General features: G+C 36.9%; 1 protein-coding gene across 3 annotated transcripts in view; it reads left to right on the top strand.

The window, feature by feature from the left end:
- snx17 (sorting nexin 17) overlaps positions 1-15,099 on the top strand; it is a 41,635-nt gene that overhangs the window by 10,973 nt on the left and 15,563 nt on the right. For all 3 annotated transcript variants that reach the window (XM_016277381.1, XM_016277380.1, XM_016277379.1), the window contains exons 3-6: positions 2,473-2,590; positions 9,758-9,822; positions 11,557-11,667; positions 13,940-14,030. In XM_016277381.1, coding sequence (XP_016132867.1) covers positions 2,473-2,590; positions 9,758-9,822; positions 11,557-11,667; positions 13,940-14,030 — 385 coding nt within the window. The remainder of the gene's footprint in view (positions 1-2,472; positions 2,591-9,757; positions 9,823-11,556; positions 11,668-13,939; positions 14,031-15,099) is intronic.

The following is a 15,099-nucleotide window of genomic DNA, read 5'->3' as shown; positions in this document are numbered from 1 at the left end:
AGCCAGTGTAATGCAAATATATCTGAAAGGTCTGCGTGAGGATATCGTCAGGTTCTCATGAGACCAGGTTCTCATGAGACCAATCAGATCTCGCGAGACACATCGGATCTCGTCACACCCCTAATAACCAGTTGACGCCAGCAGAGGAGCACTTATTGGCATATTAGTCATTCATTTCTACCTTTTCTCTATATTTTGGAATTTATAAAATCACTATTATAAAATATCAAATCATCAAGAAATCTGATTTTGTCAGAATTTTACCCTTTTTTTTTTGTGTATGAAGTAAGAAAAGTCACAAAACAATAGTAATTTTATGATAAAATGATCTATATTTTAATACTCCCACACACCACCCCCAGCACTACCAAATCTGCTCCTGGCGCCACCATCTGTAGAACTTATTGGCGCTGGTGCCACTGCTCTCAAATGTTAGTCTGGAGGCCTGTGCCTGAGCCTGTGGTTCCCCCACAGTTTACATTGGCCCTAGACATAGCCTATTACAAATCACTTTGCATCATCTTCACTCACAGTGAAGAACTTCCACACTGACGACATGTTTACATGCGGCTGTGAGCATAAGTGTGACATCAAAATGGATCAGTGCATCTCTTATATGTGACCCTGGACCACAAAGGTCTTAAGTCGCTGGGGTATATGTGAAAATAGCCAAAAATACATTGTATGGGTGAAAATCATTGATTTTTCTTTTATGCCAAAAATCATTAGGATATTAAGTAAAGATCATGTTCCATGAAGATATTTTGTAAATGTCCTACTGTAAATATATTAAAACTTAATTTTTGATTAGTAATATGCATTGCTAAGAATTCATTTGGACAATTTTAAAGGCGATTTTCTCAATATTTAGATTTTTTGCACCCTCAGATTCCAGATTTCCAAATAGTTGTATCTCTCCCAAATATATCTGTCATATCCTAACAAACCAGGCATCAACAGAAAGCTTATTTATTCAGCTTTCAGATGATGTATAAATCTCAATTTCGAAAAATGTACCCTTTTGACTGGTTTTGAGGTCCAGGGTCACATATAAATATATATAGTATTTATTCATATTTTGAATTAATTTTTCTGAAGCGCGTCGATTTTTACAAAGCTCATCGGTCTGAAAAGCGAGGTGTGCTCTGATTGGCCAGCTATCCAGTGTGTTGTGATTGGCCGAATACCTCAAGTGTGTGACGGAAATGTTACGCCCCTTACCATACTGTGATGCCCTGTCCGGCCGGAGCGACGAGACAAAACCAATAAAACCCATTATAAAAGAGGCATTTGTTGCATCCAGTGGGGACATAATTACTGATTATAATGATTTATAACGTCTTTTTACGCATTGCGTTGTGTTGCATCGCGCCGGGTAAACATAAAACCATGTCTGCATTTGTGATCGGAGAAATGACAAACAACAAGTGTTACTCTACACTGCTCAAAACTCGCGTTTGAATCGTCAGTGGCAAATTTTTTAAATTTGAAAACGTACTTGCAGACTGTGAGTCAGAACAGCCGGCATTGTAGTCTACTCTCCGAGGATCAGGAAACAGTCCTCCATAAAATGCGCTGAACACATCTGAATATTTGGGTTGAAGTGTTCTGGAACAGTGTTGTAAACACAACTTAACCACTGATTTCTAGTCGTGTCCTCTTTTGGAAGTCCAAACAAAGTAGTTTCGGTTTCACAACGAAACACACAGTCTTCACACAATGGCAGCGGCGGTGGCAGCAACAATAAAGTTACGCCTTCTTTCTTTGCGTGAACATTTGAGTGGCGTTATGCAAATCTTCCCACACAGTGACATAGACATGTGGGGCTGTGTTTAAACGAGGCGTTTTAGGAGGGTGTGGACCAGTCTTAACTTTTATAAAGAATATCTCTTTGGGTTTGAGACTTTAGTATTTGCAACTTTAGGGATCTTATCTATTAACAAACGGCTTGTAACACTCCAAAGAGAAGGGAAGACTTGAAATCGCAGCATATATGACCCCTTTAATCATTTTATTTATTTTTTTATATTTCTATTTAGCTTTAATTTTTATTTTAGTTATATTAATTTTAGTGCTTTAACTTAAAATGATTCAACTATTCAACATTTTTCACCTAATATTTATATTTTGTTATTTCAGCTCTTTCAATTATTGAATTTTTAGTAGTTTTAGTTTTAGTCATCAACACTGCTGAATATATTTCCATATAATTTTCTTATTGTGCTGTTGAATAAAATCCCAATAACACAGATGGAGCAACAGCAGGCATAATTTTTGTAGATGCTGTGAAGTGTAAACAGATTTATTAGCTTGGTGCCTGAGAGACCTGCAGTCAGCATGTACGACAGTGCACAGAGGCCAAGGGCAGGCAGTGGTCAGTTTAATTTTGTCCTCTCAGAATAACCAAACATTCTGTTTTCAGAGTTTGACCTCATCAATTTCAAATGAACTTCTCTCCTTGTGTCCTTTCAGATAAAAAAAGAATATGGACATAATGTGGTGCCAGCTTTTCCACCAAAGAAGATCTTCACCCTCACACCGGCTGAAGTCGATCAGAGGAGAGAACAGCTAGAGAAATACATGCAAGCTGGTGAGAAGCATCTTCTTTTATCTGAAAAGTTCACACAAAAGTTTTGAAACTAGACTCTAAACATTACAAAATACACAAAACAGATATACACTACCGTTCGAAATGTTTGGGGTTAGTAGTATTTTTTATGTTTTTGAAAGAAGTCTCTTATGTTCACCAAGGCTGCATTTATTTGATCAAAAATACAGTAAAAATTTGTAATACTGTGAAATATTATTACCATTTAACACAATTTTAATATAATTTTTTAAAGCAAAACTACTTTATTTGGCCTTCCAAAAGAGGACACAGAAGTTGTATTTACAACACTGTTACAGAACAGTTCAACCCAAATATTCAGATGTGTGCAGCACATTTTATGGAGAACTGTTTACTGATCCTGGTAGAGTAGACTACAATGCCGGCTGTTCTGACTCACAGCCTGTAAGTAACGTTTGCATATTTAAAGGATTATCCACTGATGATTCAAACGCGAGTTTTGAGCAGTGTAGAGTAGCGCTTGTTGTTTGTCATTTCTGCGATCACAAATGCAGACATGGTTTTATGTTTACGTGGCACAATGCAACGTGTAAAAGGACAGTACAAGTCATTATAATTCGTAATTATGTCCCCACTGGATGCAACAAATGCCTCGTTTATAATGGGTTTTAATGTTTTTGTCTCGTCGCTCTGGCCGGACAGGGCATCACAGTATGGTAAGGGGTGTAACATTTCTGTCACACGCTTGAGGTATTCGGCCAATCACAATGCACTGGATAGCTGGCCAATTAGAGCACACCTCGCTTTTCAGACCGATGAGCTTTGTAAAAATCGACGGGGCATAGAGGATAAAAAATAATTAGTTTTTTTAACCTTAAACCGCATAAACGCATTGCATTACACCAAATACACAAAATAATGTTCTTTTTAGCAGCATCATATGACCCCTTTAATGAAGAGAACATTTAAAAGAGCCACATTTATTTGAAATACAAACGTTTTGTAACACTATAAAACTCCTTACTGTCACTTTTGATCAATTTAATGCACGTGTCAAACTCAAGGCCCGCGGGCCTATTTCGGCCCGCCACATCATTTTATGTGGCCCGTGAGAGCATATGATTGTCTTAAAATAAAAAGCTATGCAGCTTTATATCATAAATTATGAAAGTGCGTATCAATACCACAAGTTTCTGTTTCTATTTGGCGTTCTATTTATACGCATAAATTGACTTTGGTGTGCATATGATACGCAATGGTTAGGATTAGGGGTGTGGGGTTTTTCAGTTGATGAAGAATGCGTGGACGGCTCAAAGGAATAAGTGCGGACCTCCGTGCTAGAGCCCCACCGACGGAAATGGAAAAACACAATATTCTCCATTCATTTAACGAATTTAAAAAATTGATTGCAGCTTTCAGACACTACTTTCTTCTTGTTTTAAAAGTTAGTTTGAGGCGGTTTCTATTGAGTTATTTTAATGACAAATGTCCAGAGCACATATTGCCTATGCGAGAGCACATCAAATGCACGTCAACTGGCAAACTCCTGGAAAGTCTAAGGATCCAGTAAGCAAATGCATTCAAACAGTAAGTTCAAAACAGCGCTAATGCAGAGAAAACATGGCCGATTTCATCAGAGATGGCAGAGATAATAGTACTCACGTACAGATGTAAAAATCAGCAAGCTTGGGCTTAAAAGCACAAGTGTTTTATACTGGATGCTGACTGAAGTTGTTTTAGATTACGCAGTAGTCAGTGGTTTAGTAAATCTGGATCAGTCAGGTCAAGGTAGCTCATTTAGTGGTCTTTTGGCGTCCCCCTGTGTTCCTGTTTGGTATCGAAGATTGACTTCAATTTTTTTATTAAGGGTGCTTTCACACTAGCACTTTTGGTGCGCACCCGGGTTCAATTGACGTCAGAGTTCGGTACATTTGGATGATGTGAACGCTGTCTTCCGAACTCGGGTGCGCACCTGCGAACTGCGAACAGAGGTGGGGGACTCGAGTCACATGACTTGACTCGAGTCTGACTCGAGTCGCAATTGTCATTAAATTAAAGTGATTATACATGATTAATATCATGTTTGTAATTAATTAACGATGTCAAACTTTAAATTCACTGGATTATTTGATAAAAATGTGTGTTTGTGTGTGTTTCACTCACGTTCCTGACGAGCACGACTGACGCGCTGCAAGCAGAGAGCTGTATATCTCATTTTTGTTCGCCTTCAGAGTTCTTTAGAGCATTTGCAGTACATTCGTAAGGCAGACATAAGTGCCGTTATGTACTGAAGCTTTGGAAACAAAACCAACGGTTCAAAAGCATAAATATAAAATTGAAGAGAGCAATGCTACGCATTTTGCCGTCTTCTCCTGCACCATCGTTACTAAGCAACAGGGTAAACAGCTGCTGGCTTGATGACGCAAACAAACCGCGGTTCGGACCCAAATAATATAATGTGAACACAGTCCAGCAGGGGGAGGGGGCTATCGAACCAAGTGGGAAAGCACCCTAAAAGTGCTTTAAACTACTAAATGTAATTAGGACTGCCACTAACGACTATTTTTATTTTGAATAATCTATCGGCTAATTAATCGATTAATCTAAACCAGCAGTGGCGAACTCCAGTCCTGGAGAGCCGCAGCCCTGCAGAGTACAGCTCCAACCCTAATTAAAACTCACCTGCCTGTAGCTTTCTAGTAACCCTTCAGACCTTGATTAGCTTGTTCAGGTGTGTTTGATTAGGGTTGAAGCAAAACTCTGCAGGGCTGCGGCTCTCCAGGACCGACGTTCGCCACCCCTGATCTAAACGATTAATTTCCCACAAAAAAATCAACAATTTTACTTAAGAATATTTTATTAAACTATATTTCATTAAACCAAATGAAATCCAAAAGGAAAAAAGTAAAGTGCAGCATAATGTGCAAGAAGCAAGTGCCCATCTCATAGTCCAAATCACTGAAATCAAAGTATTATAGTGTAAGAATGACAGTATTATAGTGTAAGAATGACAACATATCCACGTGTTCTAGTCTACTAATAATAAAATTATATTCAAAAAACACTTTTTAAAGGAGTATTTACCAGAAATATTATTTACCAGAATTTATTTAGGAGAAAAATGTAAATGTCCAGTATTTCTGGAAAAAAAACAACTTTATTTTTTATTTTTATAAAATCAATTAATTGGAGATGCTTTTGATTATTAAAATTTAATGGAACCATTAAAATGGAATCCAGAAAATAATGGAAAATAGAATTTGGTAAGTGAACAATAGCCTTTAAAATGACTTAAAATACATACAGTATATAATAGCAATGAGGCAATAATAATTAGTTCAAATAAAGTATCAAAAGCAAGAAATCATATGGGTTTTATTGAACAAAATTGTTAAAATACATAATGTATTATAAACAATAGAGCTAATGTACATTACGCATTACAACAAAGGCCTGCAGGGGGCGCCAACGGCCTGACGATTGTTTTTACACATTGCTGTGCGATCTAATCCTTGTTTAATATTGACCAAGCACCATTTCATTCAAATGTCCACTTAATCTTTAATATTTGGCCATTTCTTTAGGACAGAAATGCTATAGCCACTGTAATTGAATGAATATGTAGACATCAAAACGTGTAAACTCAGAGTGAGGGTTTGAGCTTTTATTTTGAAACCGCGATGTATTCTCCTGTGTTTGCGTAAATTTATAAATGATTTACCTTACAAATCTGATGAAATGGTGCATGTTGCGGTCCCAGATGAACGTTATAATAAACCCAAACTCACAACAACATGCAGAAATGGAGTTTGAGACGCCCTACACATGTAATGGCGCTTTTCCACTGCGTGGTACGACTCGGCTCGGTTTGGTTTGCGTTTCCACTGCAGTTCAGTACCACTTTAGAGTGGGCGGGATTATTCACATGTCGTTATAGTTGCGCCGCCTCTATTGCCGCGACTCCTGAAAACCTTTTTCATTCCGCGTCGCCCCATCAAGCTCTGGCTGGATCCGCTCCTCTGCTATCAACGAGAGGAACGCCTGTACTTCCTCAACAGACAACGAAACAGCCACTTTTTGGTTGTTAAAAAAGGTGCGCTTGTTCAAAACAGTTGCGTTCGATCCTTCGCTGGCTGTGCTGATTTAAATCTAGCGGTTCTGTTGTGTTCAGTGACGCAGGTAGTGACGATTCTCTATGGCCAATCCGTGATCAGCATAGTTTACACGTCACGTTTTGGTAACAGTATGGTTTACTTGGAACCTCAACCGAGGTGGTACTAAAAAAAGTACCAGGTACCAGGTACTGTACCCAGTGGAAAACCCCCCAAAAGTGAACCGTACCGAGCTGTACCATGCAGTGGAAAAGCGCCAAATGATAACAGTTCCTGTGGAACTACTGTGAAAGGAGCCGCTGTGTGACGCATGTACTTAACCTACACGCATGTAAATAATTAAAGCGCATATACTGTATTAGAACTGCATCGTATATAATTATTTAATTAAATCGTAGTGCTTGTGAATTCACAATTATGCTTAAAGGTGCTGTAAGTTTTTGACTCTACTAAAGCATAAAAATACCATAATATGTTTGCAGATATTTAAGAAACATGCTAAGTTAACATACTTGTTTATCTGAAAAACAATGCTACAGTCAGCTATTCTCCTTTGAAAATGTGCGTTCCGGGCTGGAATGTCGGGCTCTGTTTTGGTTTGTGAACCGCCCACTGCCAGTTTACCCAGTTGTATTTCATCACCCAGTTGGCGGAAAACAGAGCGTTTTTCATTTCATTCATCGTCAAGTGCGCTCGTTCTTGTTGGTGTTGTCAATCTGGCAACCTGCGTGTGCTTCAAGTCTGAGGAGGGGCCGGGTGAAAAAAAACCCCTCTCCAATATTTTGAATTTGGACTGCAATACCTAGTTCAACCACTCGGTGTCAATCCTACATACAGCACCTTTAATTATGATTTTTAAATGGGTTTAATATACCATGCAGCCTTGGAAAACAGACTAATAATGTGTTTTATACATTCTCGTCTGTGAAATGCGCCACTTCCAGTATTTTGCCGGTTAGTCGACGTGAGCAAAATGAAGTCGAGGATTTAAAAAAATCGAATAGTCGAATAAAATCGACGAATCGCGACAGCCCTAAATGTAATGTACAAATGTTCATTTTCTGTGAAGCTGCTTCGCAACAGTGTATCATGAAAAGGGCTACACAAATAAATGTGAATTGAATTGCAAACAGTTATTAATGAATTTATTTATTTATTTTGGCACTATATACATTCATTGCAAATTATGAAAATTAAAAAGTACTTTTTTAGTACTTTAGTTTGTATTTATTTTTGTTTTGGGTGGGGGAGTGGGGTTGAGTATCACCACTTATTTTTTTCTACTACAAGCATTGATTGTGTATCATATGCACACCAAACACGTGCGTATCATATGCACGCCAAAGTCAATTTCTGCATAAAAATCACATGCCAAATAGAAACAGAAAATCGTGCTATACACTTCCATAAGACCGGACTCATTTGTTTTTTAAATGCCATATCTGTCACACGTTCTTAGCAGCTTACAATTATTTGTTGTACCATAAATGTAACAAAAAAGTTTTTAACAAAGTTAATGTAATGACCTGTGTTAACATATATTTTTACATCTATGCAAATGCATATGCAATATTTGTAACTTAAGTAATAATAAATACTATAGTAATAATAATACTTCCTCAAAAAAAACATATGCCTTCATATGGTCTTGTAATTTCTGCTCTTCCTGAAGAGGACGGAGCTTGTTAATGTTCTACGTTGACATTCATGTCAGGAAAACGTCAGGCACACTGTAAAAAAGAGGGCCACTGAGGATTTTGCCATGCATGTAGTTTAACAGGTTATGAGTGAGGTTTTCTCCACACAAAAGGAAATCAGCGGCGCTGGCAGCAGCAAGAGCTGTTTGCTCGAATCCATTCCAGCACTGGCACTTTCCATCGAACAAGCTAAGCCTTGTTGAGCTTATTTGCTCACAGTCTGGAGCTGCTCTTGGCTGGAGCTCACCTCAGTTACATCATTGAGAAACATGGTTATGGAAAATTAACCGACACAAACACACAAGCTAATATTTCGTTAGTTTGTGCAAATGGCTTGTGGTTGTTTGCTTGTGTGCTATATTGGAAGTAAAAATAAACATTGTAGTTTATGTCGGTCTGTTTGCCGCCAGCATTTTTTTTTTTTTTGGTAAAACTGAGGTTATTATTAGTCAGGGAGGCATGGTGGTATTTTTAAAGAAAGACTGCATTGTATACCAGATTAGTTTGCGTTTACACGATTTTGACAAATTATTTTTTAAACATCGAGGTTTACGTTATGGTTGAATTGAGACAAAGTTGTATTATTTTCTCAATGTACACAAAAACATTCTGACAATCATTCTACAAACTTTCCCAGAGGAAATTTGTACCTTGAACCTTTAAAGGACTGTCACAGACTAACCACGTCTAATACTTTGATAAAAACAGTGCCATTGGTGTATTGGCCTTGTTCTCCAGTAGCTTTAATGTGTTCAGTTTGTTTGAAGTTTTTGATGAACTTGCAAATTCATTTGAGTCACCACTCAAAATGTTAAAGTCAAAATGTTGCACTGTATTTTATGGGTACTTTTTGATGGTGAGATACAAAAGTTGGGGTCGGTAAGATTCTGTAATGTTTTTGAAAGAAGTCTTTTATGCTAATCAGTACTACAGTTGTTTTATCGAACATATAGTACAACTGGTAATATTGTGAAATGCTATTAAAATTTAACTGTTAAAAATAAATGTAATTTATTCTTGTGACGACAAAGCTGAATTTTCAGCATCATTACAGTCTTCAGTGTCACATGATCCTTCAGAAATCATTCTAATATTCTGATTTGCTGCTCACGAAAAACATTTCTTATTATCAGTGTTGAAAACAGTTGTGCTGCTTAATATTGTAACTGTAATAGCTTTTTTATTTTTTTATTCTTTGGAGAAAAAAAATAAGTTCTAAAAACAACAATCTTTTGTAACAATGTCTTGACTGTCACTTTTGATCAAATTAATGCATCCTTGCTGACTAAAAGCATTAATTTCTTTAGCATTAAGCATTATTAAGCATTAATTAATTTAGGATGGCAAGTAATAAAGACTTTTTTATTTTCTCCTTGCAGTGCGTCAGGACCCCATTCTGGGATCCAGTGAGATGTTCAACAGCTTTTTGAGAAAAGCTCAACAGGTAGAATTTCTATACTCTTTTTATTTGTTTAATTATTTATATTAATTCCATAATTTATTCTCATAATTGCAAATCTAGTATATGAATTGCTTCTGATTTAAATATTGTAAACATGCATATGAAAATGTATTGTAAGTTTACAGATTTAGGGTTTTCCTCTCCATGTTAATGCTATTAAAATTTAACTGTTAAAAATAAATGTAATTTATTCTTGTGACGACAAAGCTGAATTTTCAGCATCATTACAGTCTTCAGTGTCACATGATCCTTCAGAAATCATTCTAATATTCTGATTTGCTGCTCACGAAAAACATTTCTTCTTATCAGTGTTGAAAACAGTTGTGCTGCTTAATATTGTAACTGTAATAGCTTTTTTATTTTTTTATTCTTTGGAGAAAAAAAATAAGTTCTAAAAACAACAATCTTTTGTAACAATGTCTTGACTGTCACTTTTGATCAAATTAATGCATCCTTGCTGACTAAAAGCATTAATTTCTTTATCATTAAGCATTATTAAGCATTAATTAATTAATTTAGGATGGCAAGTAATAAAGACTTTTTTATTTTCTCCTTGCAGTGCGTCAGGACCCCATTCTGGGATCCAGTGAGATGTTCAACAGCTTTTTGAGAAAAGCTCAACAGGTAGAATTTCTATACTCTTTTTATTTGTTTAATTATTTATATTAATTCCATAATTTATTCTCATAATTGCAAATCTAGTATATGAATTGCTTCTGATTTAAATATTGTAAACATGCATATGAAAATGTATTGTAAGTTTACAGATTTAGGGTTTTCCTCTCCATGTTCAGAAATGTCCTTGCCATTTTTCTGCCTCTTTATTTGCATTTAGCGATCAACATTTGCATAATTTCTGTTATGTATTCAACCAAAGTGACCGTTTTCTGTCATAAAACCTTAATCATTTGAATCTGCCTTTCTCCACCTCCCCATTTTTTTCTAAGAATCTAAAACACAGAATCCAAAAATTTTAGAGAAAAAAAGCCATTTCCTAGTCATCCAGTAAAAGGGTTAAACATTGGTTGGTCTGATTCTTCTCATTTCCTCATTAAGATATGCTCATGTGTGTTGAATGAAGATCCAGTCCATGTGGATTCTCTCACTTCCTGACATTCCACTACCATCCTGTACTACATTTGTTACCTGAATCACATAGATTGCATTCATTCTTCAGGAATTTCATTCCCCAGCCCACATAGATATTGGCAATTTTGCAGTCAGACAACCCCCCCTCCCCCCGCTCGTGGCCTTGCGTTTTCATTTTCCAATCTCTGTAAAGATCAGCTGCTGCTCTGAGACTCTGCCTCAGCGGGAGATGAAACATGCAGGAAGAGGGGGGAAAAGATGAATTTGCAAAAAGCAAATATAGGATTGTAAAAGAACCGTGACGCCACTTGTTATTCATTAAAAATGCCAGCAATGTGGTGTTTTGACACGTATTACCAAATCACTTCTCTTCTCTAAGAATGTATATCTTGCAGTATCTATACACAAAGCTCAAAGCATAACATGACTGTGTTTTTTTCTATTCCGTGTTCTTGGAGTGTGTGAAAGAGTGTGATTTACGGTAATGTTATCCGTACTGCATGTTCATCAGAATATTCTGAGATCAGCTGAATCTGACAGGAAGCGTCCGAAGTTGAATTAGAGTTCAGCATGAAGGTGCTTCCTCAAACCCTTTTTAAAGTGCGTCACTGTTTGGCTGTGCTGCAGGAGACCCAGCAGATTCCCACTGAGGAGGTGCAGCTAGAAATCTACCTGTTCAATGGCCAGAAGGTCAAAGTCAACATCCTCACATCGGACCAGACTGAAGATGTTCTGGAGGTGAGACGGTTTCCAAAGCATGCATCTGCTTCATGTTCTCCAAGCCTATTATTATTATTATTGCCAGGTTTATGCCTTTGTCGTTTTGAATAGTATTGTTTATGGTTTACTGACACCTTTCATTTAGTTAACATGATTACGCTGTATTTCTATCTGCAAAAAGATTCAGTTAACAAATTCATATGGTCAAGGCCTGAAATACATAAAAACAGGACATACACACATTTATTTGATTTTACAAGTTAAGGATTTATTTGTTAGGGCCTTTAAAGTTAACACTGCTAATTACATTTGTTTATTGCTCAGAAATAGGTATATTCTTATGATACAAGAGAAACCAATAATGTTTTGCCAAAATTTGAGTTATTTCTAGCTATTACTGCAAATTTTATTTGTAAGGACAACTTAATTTAGATAGATGGTTTCTTCTGTAGCGAATCAGCTCATGGGGAAATATGAATAATTAATCATAACTAGTTATAATTCATTATAAATATTTAGATCCGCTGTAGATATTTACTTGACCTCTCAGGGTCAACTGTCTGTCAATTCTAAGAACTTTAATTTCCTGGTTAAGGGAAATAACTTTCTTACTGTACAACTCTACACATAGCCTGTAGCATGAATCTGCATGATTAAGGACTCCAGTTATGAGCAAACAATGAACAACGTCAAGTGTGATACAAGTAAGACTTTATTAACTACATAAACACTTAAACTAGTCTAACATACTACATAAACACACACACACACACACACACACACACATACAGTTGGTATAGGAAAGGGTTAAAGCTTAAGCAGTAAAGAGGAGAGAAATAAGGAATGAAGTTATGGAACCATTTGCATATTCAGCAGATTTACAGCCTGAAGGGACATCAGATTCTTAGTTCAAACACACCTTTGTAAAAAGGTGCAAATGATACCTAATGTATCAATTAACAAGACTAAGTTTGATACTTGCACGTCTCGTCTGTCTGAAAGAGAGGTTTGATGCAATCTGAAGGTTCAAGTTGATCTTTGCTGAAGTTGGTTGATGAAAAAGAACCAGTTTGAATTTGATTTTACAAGTTAAGGATTTATTTGTTAGGGCCTTTAAAGATAACACTGCTAATTACATTTGTTTATTGCTCAGAAATAGGTATATTCTTATGATACAAGAGAAACCAATAATGTTTTGCCAAAATTTGAGTTATTTCTAGCTATTATTGCAAATTTTCTTTGTAAGGACAACTTAATTTAGATAGATAGATAGTTTCTTCTGTAGCGAATCAGCTCATGGGGAAATATGAATAATTAATCATAACTAGTTATAATTCATTATAAATATTTAGATCCGCTGTAGATATTTACTTGACCTCTCAGGGTCAACTGTCTGTCAATTCTAAGAACGTTAATTTCCTGGTTAAGGGTGTCTTTCCTATGGAAATTGTAGTGAGAGGGGTAATTCTCAACATGCCATTAAGTCGTAAATGTATCTGGTCTAGCAAAGGTGTCGTGGTTGCCATGGGGACCAGGGTCCATCTTGGCACCCAGTATGTTTATTGGGTGAGGGGTCGGTGAATGTTTGTTAATCTAATGAATAATTGATTTGCAAATCTTCCCACATCGTGACGTAGACGTGGGGGCGTGTTAGAACGAGCCTTTTTAGGTAGGCGTGGTTGACTCTTTACTTTTATAAAGAATATCTCTTTGGATTTGAGACTTTAGTCTTTGCAACTTTACAGATCTTCTTTATGCACCAAGAGCTTGTAACACTCCAAAGAGAAAGGAAAAATTGAAATCGCATCATATGACCCCTTTAAAGAGCTCTTTGTGGATCATAGCTTTCCCATGTGCACCACACAGAGTCATGGCCGATCCAAGCTCTCATTAAAATGCACCCTGCACCCATATGCAGCACCCACTGCTTTCTGCTGTGCTATTCAAGCACACTGATGGCCCAAAGCGCCCTTTAGCACCTGATGGAAGTGAGAAAGTCAAGTGTTGGACATAAAACGGGCATAAATGTAGTGAAGTGTAACCTGATCTGCTTGGATGTAATGTTTAACACCTAAAACACTCCTGTTGAAGAAAACCATCCAAAGCACTTTTGAAAATTTGGCCACAAAGAAAAGGTGGTATTTTTAAAGAATGAAACAACATTATGTGTACATATGATTTGTGTTCTTTGCCTATGAATACATATGCAAATCTGGTTGTGAATTGGTTTGCTGTCATCTCTTGTTGGGTAAAATAGTGTAGATTAATTGATTTTTGATGTCTTTATCAGGCTGTGGCCTCAAAGCTCGACCTTCCTGATGAGCTGGTGGGATATTTCAGCCTCTTCCTGGTTCAGGAGAGGGGGGATGGGGGCTGCACGTGTGAGTATAACATTTGACATTTTTAACATATGATAGAAATCATAAGATGTGCTGGCATCAGATGTGGCCTGCTGGCTTTAGCTGGAAAGTGGTTTGGCTGTTAGTAAATGGTATCTAAAAGTCAACATACTTCCTCTGGACTGAATATTAAAGCAGTCCTGGCAGCTCAAAAGAGAAGTCTGTGTTCTGTTGAGATAGCCGCCAACTCTCCACAAAAGTAAACTGAGGTCAAGTAGATGAAACTTCGGTCAAGCTGTTGTTGGCATGGCACACACAGCTCTGCTGTAGGCCTGTAATGCATGTTAGACAAACACCATTATTATTATTGCTCATACTGGGTCAGGGATTGAACAAAACCCAAACCATAAGTATTAAACTTCTGGTCTGTAACCCGTTCTGTTCTTTTTTTTTTTTTTTTTTAGCTCTAAATATGGATAATACCTCAAATTATGCAGCAAAACCCCTCATACATTAAATATTTACTTGAAGTATCCCATGAGATTTAAAGTTAATATTTTTTTTAATTTACATGCATGTTCATAGTTTTTTAATGTGATGTTCACATGACAGCTTAACATCGTGATGTCTGTTAGCCATCGGCGATGGACGATGGCATCGTCTATCGGCCCAACCCTAGTACCAGTGCTATTTTAGTATCATCAGTGGTGGACAGTAACGGAGTAGCTTTACTTCGTTACTGTACTTAAGTACATTTTTCAAGTATCTGTACTTTACTGGAGTCGTTTTATTTTGAGTAACTTTTACTTTTACTTCACTACATTCCAAAGCATAAGATCGTACTTTTTACTTCACTACACTTCATAAAACATATCGTTACTCCTTATAATATATCACGTGCTCCGAGACGCAGAAGCGGTGTCTGATTCAAGAACGAACTGATTATTTTCAATGAACCTTTTAAATCGGTTCGCAAATCACACCAAACGATTCATTGACGAATTAGAATGAACCGATTGCAGTTGTTCTCGAGTCGACAACTCACTGATTCAAATAAACCGTTTAGTGCGAGTCTCCAGTGAACTGAATTCACAGGTAAGAACCGGGAGAT

The sequence above is a fragment of the Sinocyclocheilus grahami genome, unplaced genomic scaffold (assembly GCF_001515645.1).
Source record: "Sinocyclocheilus grahami isolate Dianchi unplaced genomic scaffold, SAMN03320097.WGS_v1.1 scaffold111.1, whole genome shotgun sequence".
Lineage (NCBI taxonomy): Eukaryota > Metazoa > Chordata > Actinopteri > Cypriniformes > Cyprinidae > Sinocyclocheilus > Sinocyclocheilus grahami.
The sequence above is the reverse complement of the archived record's forward strand: the minus strand, read 5'-3'. Positions and strand labels throughout refer to the sequence as shown.